At 42.9% G+C, this 11,379-nt stretch overlaps 1 protein-coding gene across 1 annotated transcript; it reads right to left on the bottom strand.

The window, feature by feature from the left end:
- Positions 1-1,012: 1,012 nt before the first annotated feature.
- Positions 1,013-11,026, bottom strand: LOC137268636 (uncharacterized). Its single transcript, XM_067803211.1, has 10 exons — positions 10,844-11,026; positions 8,997-9,028; positions 8,715-8,763; positions 7,767-7,957; positions 5,818-5,957; positions 4,836-4,981; positions 4,142-4,226; positions 3,546-3,696; positions 2,035-2,110; positions 1,013-1,457 (listed from the first exon to the last, which is right to left on the bottom strand). The coding sequence occupies exons 1-10, from the start codon at positions 10,857-10,859 to the stop codon at positions 1,042-1,044; spliced, it is 1,302 nt and encodes a 433-aa protein (XP_067659312.1). The 5' UTR covers positions 10,860-11,026; the 3' UTR covers positions 1,013-1,041.
- Positions 11,027-11,379: the final 353 nt, after the last annotated feature.

Below are 11,379 nucleotides of genomic sequence, written 5' to 3'. Positions count from 1 at the left end.
GTAAATAGACAAGTTGTCTGACCTAGTCTCTTCATGGACAGACTACATAAATCTAAAGTGTGCGTCTCACTATATATGAGGTCATCTTGTTTTCCCAGAATAACCGCATTTGAGGTTTTTGTTTTGGAGGGACAGCTTTTACTTTTTGCTAGAAAGATCTCTTCCCAGGTTTTACTTTTCCTAACATTGAACTAACACCAACATTCAACTGGTACACGAGTGTTCGAAAATCAACTGAAAAACCAGATTAAACTCACAACAGATGTGTTGCCCCAAGCGAGATTGGAAGCGCAAATCTCAGAGCCGTGGGGCGACCGCAGGGCCATCGTGCCGACGAAAAAGGTGCGGTTAAATTATCTACTTATAGTTACTGTCATTAATTAAATTGATTTTACGCGAGCTTCAATTATTGTTATGTATCTTCATTAAAACACTTCTCGGTTTGGGTAGACAATGTGAACCCATCGGAGTCAGGAGTATGGTTTTACAACGAAATGGGCCTTCACACTTTGCACGATAATGATTGAAGCCTGGCCTGCGGTGTGACGAGCGAACGTTTTAACCACTAGGCTACTTCACCTTCCCAGAGACGCATGGAACCAGAACATCAGGGGATGAACGATAAATTGTTCGAGCCATCCCTCACATGTCCTGACACCAGTTGTGACTATTATAACTACCTGCTGATTTGTGGAAGCAAGCCTCTGCGACATGTCAAACCAACTTGTCAGTCAACAAGACAACAGCGAGGCCTCACCCTTCATAACGATGACTATACTGGTCCCAAGCAACGGTTTATCTGTGTATTTACAAACCGACATTGATGTCACTATTGTTCTTAGGGGACACCTTTTCTCGAAATATCCCGCAAATGTGATACAATCTCGCTTCCTTGAGCAGTTATCTTAACGTCTCTCTGTATTATCTTATAACGTCCGTGGAGAGCGGGATTACTTTTCAATACTGCCCGCGGGTCATTTTGTATCCTACACTTCAAGCATCACAGGACAGGAATCTTTTGTGTCTTTATTGACAAACGATTCAGCACATAGTTGCCTTCGTGTCTTCCTTTACGGTTTTCACGTCTTCGGCGACGACCTCACGGCGCAAGCTGTTCACATGCTTGACTAAGACCGCCAGGGAGCGGAGGACACAGGACATGGCGATGATGAACATCAGCAAGATTACAACCAAGAACACCAAGGGAACACTTACAGTCACAAGAGGTACAAGTACTAGGTCCTCTGTCGCTTCTGAGCCATGAATGTCCCTAGCGGCTTCTGAGGAATGAATGTCCCTAGCGGCTTCTGAGCCATGAATGTCCCTAGCGGCTTCTGAACCATGAATGTCCCCCATTGCTTCTAATTCTGAAGAGGGACCGGGAATAACCGAGTGTTGGTATGTAGTGAGATGCTGTCCTCGGAATGATGGAACTTCTACCCGAGCAGTTAGGATATCTGAAACAAACAAATGTCTCAAAGACGTGAACGGTTTTTGACAGTGCAAATGGTGAATGCCGCGGCCATTGTCAATAAGCGACTTGTACATAACTTATGCCTTGATCTGGAAACTAAAGGTAAATAGAACAGAGACATGCAACACCAACTGACAAGTTGTTGCAGTCACCTGATCTTCCTTACAGTGGGCTCCAACCATAAACCGTGGTCTGCCTGGCCCCAACAAAATGCTTCATAAAACCCGTATATATATCTGAAATTTGACTTTGTATTAGGATTTTACATTAATATGAGTGAGATTAGTTTTACGCCACACTCTGCAATGTTTCCGCTAAATGGCGGTGGTGTAAATGATCAGGTTTGGACCAGACAATCTAGTGATCAACAGTATGAGCATCGATCTATGCAATTGGGATACGATGAAATATTCAAACCAAGTAAGCGAGTTGGTCGCCCGACCCAATTAGTCGGCACTTACGCCCAACATGGGCTGCTGGAGACCAGTTCTAAACCGAATTTTCACTTGTCGCATGAACCAAAGTCATCAACTCGATTGGACGTTGGAAAGGTGACTCACGCTTGTCCTCCAATTCGGGGTTTCCCTCAAATGCGAACAAATGACGCTTACGGCGCTCTAGGTCTTCGCACGAGTCCTGCAGTAGGGAAGAAAGCAATGGCAACACAAATGTTGAGTAAATGTGACGATGAAGGAGATATCCAGCTCCAATCTGGAAAGTATTACAGTTGTGTGTAATGGTGTGTTCTAGGTGACAGCTGCTGATGCAGGAGCCGGTTATATGGATTCGGTGATGACAAACCCTACTGCAAAAATTCAGGGGATTGTTTGTCACTGTGGCTGAGGAAGCACTAAATGACATAATACAGGATGCTGACGCCCCTCTCGGGCAGGAGATACGCGAGTGGAGAGAAACTCCAACTCAACAGTACACACGGAGGATTTCTTTGCGGATAACAGGAATCAATGAACCCAAATGGGCGGAAGAAGACGCAGATATTGAGCAAGTCTTGGACGGGAAGCACCTGTCGAAGTCTGGGGAGGAAAGGGAAGCACCTACCGAGGTCTGGGGAGGAAAAGAAGCGCAGGTTGAGGTCTGGGGAGGAAAGGGAAGCCCGTGCCGAGGTCTGGGGAGGAAAGTTAAAAGGCCAAAGTCTCGGACGGGAAAGGAAGCACAGGGAAACAGTTCCTCTAACTATCGTGTTCCCCACACAAAGGAGTGTGGACCAGACAATCCAGCGTTTTACATCATGTGCACCGAACCAAGCGATAGCATGTACAAGATGGCGGCATGGGTAGGATGTGCTTGAAACCGCTCTCGGGTTGTGTCGCAAATGTTGGTTTTTATTCCAACTTTATGGTGAAAATAAAATATCATATTGGAAAATGTTACACAGGCTCTGCTTTCTTCATTCACGCTTTGAAAAGTAATGCAGAAGAAGAGTGAGTGAGTTTAGTTTTACGCCGCACTCAGCAATATTACAGCTATATGGCGGCGGTCTGTAAATAATCGAGTCTGGACCAGACAATCCAGTGATCAACAACATGAGCATCGATCTGTGCAATTGGGAACCGATGACATGTGTCAACCAAGTCAGCGAGCCTGACCACCCGATTCCGTTAGTCGCCTCTTACGACAAGCTGAGTCGCCTTTTATGGCAAGCATGGGTTGCTGAAGGCCTATTCTACCCCGGGACCTTCACGGGTCTGCAGAAGAAGATGGTCCAGCAGTTGTTTCAGATTTTGATAAAGCTACTATATTAAATGAATATTTTGAGTCTATCAAATTTAAAATGGCGCAGATACTCCTTGTTTAGAATAGTTTGATAAGCGTACCGATGGGGTTTTAGAAGGCATTAAAATCGAAATTAATGAGGTTTCAGATATCGTAAAATGTTCAGAAAGCTGATGGGGCAAAGCAGATTAGTCAACACTTACACAGAAAAACGGAATTCCGTTAGCTCAGTCTTGTCGATATTATTTAACATGCCACTAAATTTGTGAGTATCCTAGTCAATGGAGGTATGCAAATGTTATGCCCACCGCCAAACCAGCAACCTAATACAACCTACCCCATCGCAGCTCTTGCAGATGATGAATGTACATTCAAACATCAAGGGTTTGGCCAACTCCATGCGGAAGAATCGGAAGATAGGACTGACAGCAACTTTCCCTTTTGTTGTGAAACCGTTCTTCTGGCTAATTACTGACCCATCACCGCAACTGAATCAAACGTTTGTTTAAATCAAACACAATTTTTTTTCGGATCGTGGAACAGTTATGGTTGAATGTACTTTTCCTTGTTGTTTAACACCGCAATTAACAATCTTCCAGCTACTTGATGTCGATCTGTTAATAATCACATCTGGACGAGAAAAGTCAGACAACCTGGCAGCCCTGACCACTCGATCCTGTTTGACACATGGGGGTACTCGAAGACCAGTTCTTAACCGACTCTTCAGGGATCCACTTTTCTTAGTGTATTATATAAGCTTGGTTTTACGCCGCTTCTAGCAATATTTCAGTAAAATCACGGCTGTGTTCACCAGAAATGGACTTCACATATTGCAACTATGTGGGGAATCGAACCCGGGTCTTCAGCGTACGAGCAAAAGTTACTAGGCAACCCCAGCCACAGCCCTGGAATAAAGGAGATGAGGCTACCTACCCTGCATTCAGGATGACGTACTCCTTTTTGTTGCAGATAGCTTTACAGGTTACTGCGTGGAAGCTTGCCTCTGCTGGGTAGTTGCCTGGATGAAAAAATACACTTTGGTTGCATTCAGACCAACTGATCCCTCAGGATACCTCATGACGTCATACTATGGTATCATTAGTTTAGACCATCTGCGAGTATGACTGTACTATGGAACATATGTGTGCTCTGTGAACTTCCGAATGAAAGAACCAGCGCATTTTCATTTTGACTGGGCGGTCAGTGTTCAGACAAGACCCTCCGTTGATCTCCACGGACGTTATTGTCAACAATGTGACCGTGACGCTAAGAGCAATCGTCGGACTAAGCTGGTTTGAATTAAAACCAAATATATTTCAAATAATCTGCCGTTGTGCCAAAGTTGTGAAGACTCGCCATTTAAACTGAGATACGCTGTCCTTAAATTAGAAGTGGAGATTGGCTTTACGGCAGCACAATGACTTTCGGCCCTGTAACTGTAAATATTGACTGAGTTTAGTTTTATGACACATTCAGCAACATTGCTGAAAGCGGCGTCAGAAAAATGAAACCAGCACAATAAAAAAGAATCCTGTGTTCCTAAACTACTTATGAATGACGCGCAAGGGGGAACATGAACACATACAAACTGCCAACACATGTAGACGTGAGCTGTAAATGGACGTACCAACGAGTACCGCTTTCAGCATGACGAGCCTGCCGACATTGACACGCCCAGTGACTGGTGTGCCCGTGATATCTGTCAGAGAGAGGGCCACGTCAGACTTGCTCACCGGGCCCATGTTTCCCACCACTGACTTTAATGGCTTCTTGCTGCAACCGCAAACACATATCAGGGGATTAGGGAGATGAAAGGAAGGCTACATAAAAAATGTGTTCACATTTTTTTCAGAAAAATAAAGTGAATCGGGGGGATTTTACTTTTTATAAACATTTCTTTTCTGGTTTGCTGTACAATGTTGGTGGGAAAACCTGTAATGCCGGAAGCCGAGACTGATTTCGGAAGTTTGCCGGCTTTATCCAGGGAAATTTACCTGTTCCAAAATAGAGTCGACCCAAATTCAACAAATAATATATAAATAACACATAATATATAATCAACACATCCATCTTAAATACTGGGAAACACAGATAACCAAACACTTTATTTTTGAAAACAATTCAAAGCAATGACGGATGCTAAGAAATATACATGATTATACTATATATCATGTTTATTAAAGCTCTCACCATAACCATTATTTAAAGCTCAAAGTGGAGTGAAAGGGGAAAAATGGTGGACAAAACAAGTAGTTATATTTGCTTACAGACTGCAAGGCAATGTAAACATGTTTAAACCTAACTCTACGGGAAACGTTGTGCAAATTTCTTGGTTGGTTTTTGTTTAACGCCGAATTCCAGCTGAGTCTGGATCAGACAATCCAGTGATAAACAGGATAAGCATCGATCTTCCCACCCGGGATACGAAGAAATGTGTCAACCAAGTCAACAAGCCTACCACGTGATCACGCTAGTCCCCCCTTACAAGTAACAGGTTGCTGAAGATCAATTCTAAAACGGACCCTCATGGGTTAAAAGATTTATTCAAAAGCAGGGGCACGCTGGCTCCCCTCCATCCCGAAGCAGATGTACAGGGACTGGTTACCCACCTCTCAACCACGTTGGAGATGAGGTCAGGGGGATCTGAATGATAGTTACACACGACACGGTGAGCAGGGTCATTCGTGGTCACCAAGCCAGACGAGACGGGGACATACACGTTCAATAAATATTCCAGCGTTCCCGGTTGCTGAAAGATATCAAAATAATGTTTTTAGTAGTGAGTTAACGGATCTATCAACGATTGAGCGAGTGTCCTTGATTAATATATTATTTAACGGAACATTTAAAGGTCGAGATGCCGAAAGAGAAAATGGATGAGAAATTATTTTGCACAGTTAGTATCAGACAAAGTGGAAAAGGCTTTGGTTAATATTCGATGGGGGTCTATTAACAAAGTTTGGACCAGATCAGTATGACCAGCATCGATCTCCGCGGTTAGTTTACGGCCTGACCGCCCACTCAGGTTAGTCTTTGACGTCAAGTATGGTTTACAGACGTACCAACCCAGATCTTCACATGGAGAGATAGCATGGTTAATAGAAACTGTAAGCCATATTATTATTCATATGTTGATCATGAACCGGAGAGATAGCATGGTTTGAAGACAAATTCTGATATCTGCATGGGTTGCTGCCGACAAATTCTAGCCCAGATCTAATACGGAGACATTAGCATACTTCTAGCCCAGATCTAATACGGAGACATGAGCATAATTCTAACCCAGATCTAATACGGACACATGAGCATAATTCTAACCCAGATCTAATAAGGAGACATGAGCATAATTCTAACCCAGATCTAATACGGAGACATGGGCATAATTCTAACCCAGATCTAATACGGAGACATGAGCATAATTCTAACCCAGATCTAATACGGAGACATGAGCATAATTCTAACCCAGATCTAATACGGAGACATGAGCATAATTCTAAACCAGATCTAATACGGAGACATTAACATAATTCTAACCCAGATCTAATACGGAGACATGAGCATAATTCTAACCCAGATCTAATACGGAGACATTAACATAATTCTAACCCAGATCTAATACGGAGACATGGGCATAATTCTAACCCAGATCTAATACGGAGACATGAGCATAATTCTAAACCAGATCTAATACGGAGACATGAGCATAATTCTAACCCAGATCTAATACGGAGACATGAGCATAATTCTAACCCAGATCTAATACGGAGACATGAGCATAATTCTAGCCCAGATCTAATACGGAGACATTAACATAATTCTAACCCAGATCTAATACGGAGACATGGGCATAATTCTTAACCCAGATCTAATACGGAGACATGAGCATAATTCTAGCCCAGATCTAATACGGAGACATGAGCATAATTCTAACCCAGATCTAATACGGAGACATGAGCATAATTCTAACCCAGATCTAATACGGAGACATGGGCATAATTCTAACCCAGATCTAACACGGAGACATGAGCATAATTCTAACCCAGATCTAATACGGAGACATGGGCATAATTCTTAACCCAGATCTAATACGGAGACATGAGCATAATTCTAGCCCAGATCTAATACGGAGACATGAGCATAATTCTAACCCAGATCTAATACGGAGACATGGGCATAATTCTAACCCAGATCTAATACGGAGACATGAGCATAATTCTAGCCCAGATCTAATACGGAGACATGAGCATAATTCTAGCCCAGATCTAATACGGAGACATGAGCATAATTCTAACCCAGATCTAATACGGAGACATGAGCATAATTCTAACCCAGATCTAATACGGAGACATGAGCATAATTCTAACCCAGATCTAATACGGAGACATGAGCATACTTCTAGCCCAGATCTAATATGGAGACAAGCATGGGTTGCTACCGAGAAATTCTAACACGGAGTGTAAAGGCTACCGGACCAGTACGTGAAAAAATGATCGAAGGGTGGATTAAAAATGCCATAGTATTTTTTCAAGAACTTTAGGAAAGGACGCAACAGACTCACCGAGAAGCAGCAGTCTTCCCTGGGGTCCTGGGTTTCAAAATATATGTCCAGGTACCACGCCTGAGGGGACAGGGGGATGAAGTCGAAGCCAAAAGGCCCATCGCAGAGGGCATACGGGTGGGTTTGAGGTATATCCGTTTGAACTATCACCCGGACAGCTCCAGTAGGCTCAGGCGGGCATTTGTATTTGACTGAAAAGCAAGGATGATTTCTGTCAACAATGCCAAATTCAGATCTTAGCTGTCGCTAAACAAAAATATCCCAATTACAGGTCCAGTTTGAGCGACCTTTGATCGATCAGAATGATCATGTAGGTCTGGGACAATTCCAAATGTTCTATCAGCTCCAATTACCCTTCCCTACCCGGATATCCGTCATGTTAATTCCTGACATCAGATATGCAATATATGGAAATATATTTCGGAGGTTAAAATTCTCGGAGTTTTTCAATACCTTAACCATGCATTATATTCAAAAGAAGAGATTGTAATCAATGTGCAAATCTTCAAAGGCAATACAACCTTCAAACGATGAATGAATAACATATTACACTGGTTAATGTATAAGTTACATGGTCAAAACGGGTCCGGGTATCGAGATGGGTATCCGGTTCCAACTCATTACCCACCCGTCCCGGGTATCAGAGTTTCTCGGATCAACCAGTAGTCCGTAGGCCAAACCTTTCGGCACGTGTTTCAAACTAAACATTTCCATTCCTGACTCTGCTTTTCAGAGAGTGAGTTTAGTTTTGCGCCGCTTTTGGCAATATTCCAGCTACGCGACAGCGACGGACATCAGTAATGGACTTCACATAGTGTGCCCCTGTGAGGTATCGCACCCGGGTCTTCGGCATGCCGAGCGAATACTTTAACGACTAGGGCGGTTTGAGGTTGATATAGCCGTTGTTTAGTGTATTTGTTTAGATTTAACATTCAATCATGATGTTACCGTCCACTATATAGTTGCTGCCTATCATTGCCTCCGAGAGCCCATAAAGCTGAAACAGAGAAATACAATTGTAATCTCATATCCAAAGTCGCTATCATAAAAAAGGATTAATGTCTCTTATTTCGAGAGCTATAGAACGGAAAGATGGCCGTTTGCAAAGTTTAAAAAAAAACAAAAACGAAAAAGCGTCAAAATACTGGAAGGCAGCAAACAATACACCATCTGGATACACATGCGCAATATATATTACTGGCGCATACTACGTTAATTCAGTAATCTTACCAGACACAGGAGGAACGTCAGGCTGTTGAGCTCTGAAACATGGAAACATCAGACGTCACATTACACAACCAAACCAAATCAGGTCACAACCCAGCAAAATCGGCGTCTTGCACACAACCGGCATCCTGCACACAACCTGCCCACAAATGTCCTTTGCACACAACCAACGACCTGCACATAACCTGCACAGAAATTGCACAAAACCAGCGTCTTGAACACAACTTGCAGACAGCCGACTTCTTGCACACAGCCAATATCCTCCATAACTGTACACCATCGACGTCTTGCACAGATGCTGCACACAATAGACATCCTGCATACGAACTGCACAGACCTACATCTTGCACCTGCACACATCCAGCGTCTTGTACACAACCGACGTGAGTGAGTGAGTTAGTTAGATTTACGCCGCACTCAGCAATATTTCAGGTATAAGGCGGTGGTCTGTAAATAATCGAGTCTGGACCAGACAATCCAGTGATCAACATGAACATCGATCTGCACAACTGGGAACCGATGACGTGTGTCAACCAAGTCAGCGAGCTCGACCACCCGATCCCGTTAGTCGCCTCTTACGACAAGTCTAGTCGCCTTTTAAGGCAAGCATGGGTTGCTGAAGGCCTATTCTACACCGGGACCTTCACGGGTCACACAGCCGATGTCTTTTATACTCCTGCACACAACCGACGTCTTGCACAAAACCAGCATCTTGCACACAAACTGCACACAACCGACATCTTGCAGACAACCTGGACACAACCGACTTCTTGCACATAACCAGCGTCTTGCATTTTGACAATCACTGGATTAGCTGGCCCAGATTTTTTTTTACAAACAAGCACATCTTTAATTGTACCATCGACTCTGCTTTTAGCACAAAGTCCTTATGAATGTGGAAAGGGTTTTGTTCACTCTGTGTACACGCCACCGACGTCTTACACCCAACCAATGTTATTCACACGACCAGAGCTACCTCCCTGCCATGGCGACACATTACTATCATTTTCTCTATCAGATTTAACATGTATCCCATTGCCCACTTACAGGCATGTCCAGCATCCATTAAGTACTCTGATCCCAGTAGCTATTATATTCCTGACGCTGTGAGCCTTTGGCACATCGGTGAAACATGCAGGGTTATGAAGCTGGCAAACATTGAACATTATACGGCGATCCAACATTCGACCCCACAACCATCAGTTTCTGACCTGAACAAGAGGTGCAACTCCTCGTTTGTTTTCATTCCATTCTCCCCATTCTTCCGCGCTCTCCTCTCTCGAGCGTTCGTACAAATTTCCCATTACTGCTTTCTTTACTAAATACTAGTTGACTGAGTGAGTGAGTGATCGAGTATGGTTTTATGCCACCTTTAGAAATATTTCAGCAGGTGAAAAAAACCTCAACATTTACAGACACGTTCCCCCATCCCAAATAACATTTATGTAATATGAAGCTGATCTGTGAGTATTCTTAGAACAAACCTGATATTTCCATTAGGTCAGAAAGGCAATCGTGTATGATTACTTTGTGTATTTAGTGTGCACATCTTGGAACGGGTTCATCCCATTTCCCCACGTTCTTTCCTCCACAGATAAAGAGAGACAATAGTGAGTAGTTCAACCCGTTATATTATACTTACGTTTTGGACTTTAGTTGTTTTTGTGAGTCCTATAGTAATTGCTGTGTTAGGTTTTATTAATAATTCTAGTATGTATCAATACATAAAATGAAATCACAGGAACCATACTAATTATTAGATACTCTGAGTATGTTTCATGATTATATATCACAGTAACACATGAACTTTTCAAGACTAGAACTGTAAAATATGCTTAGGTTGTACACACCTGCATGTCGGTCCATGGCCAGCGATGTTTAGCCTAGCGTCGATCCTCAAGTGCGAGATCAATTCACTTTCACGTGATTTGCGTGAGACGCATGCGCTCTTAAACGCAGTTGTTTGTTTTCGGTATTTTTGGTACAGTTTGCTGGCTGCCAAATGTTACGGACAAGTCGTCTTAAATGAAAGGAAACTAAGTCCTTCGTCCATACCAACTTGTTACTATAATTTCAGACTCTGTCAGGAAGGAGGGGAAAAGTTTAACAAGCTATAATGCAATGTTGGCGTTTTATTAACTGTTGTAACAAGAGGTATGTACAATAAACAGACCAGCTACAGTCTGTTTGCAGTGAAGAGGTACCGATGAATTTCACTCATTTTACACTATTGAAAAAGTGAAATTAAGATTGCGAATCCCCATAATTTTACCTTGCCATTTGAACATTTAAATCTCATAATTTTATTCAACTCAGGATAAAAGTTGTTTAACAAACGATCATTGACTCAAATCCCTTTATTTGTTTGTATTACAAGAGTGAATAA

Source organism: Haliotis asinina, chromosome 16 (assembly GCF_037392515.1).
Source record: "Haliotis asinina isolate JCU_RB_2024 chromosome 16, JCU_Hal_asi_v2, whole genome shotgun sequence".
NCBI classification, from domain to species: Eukaryota; Metazoa; Mollusca; class Gastropoda; order Lepetellida; family Haliotidae; genus Haliotis; species Haliotis asinina.
This window is presented reverse-complemented; position numbering and strand designations above follow the sequence as displayed.

Coding starts and splice junctions, on each gene's coding strand:
- LOC137268636 (XM_067803211.1), bottom strand. Junction 4,982..5,817: donor ATCTCCAACGTGGTTGAGAG/GTGGGTAACCAG, acceptor TTGCGGTTGCAG/CAAGAAGCCATTAAAGTCAG. Junction 3,697..4,141: donor TACGTCATCCTGAATGCAGG/GTAGGTAGCCTC, acceptor CGTTTGATTCAG/TTGCGGTGATGGGTCAGTAA.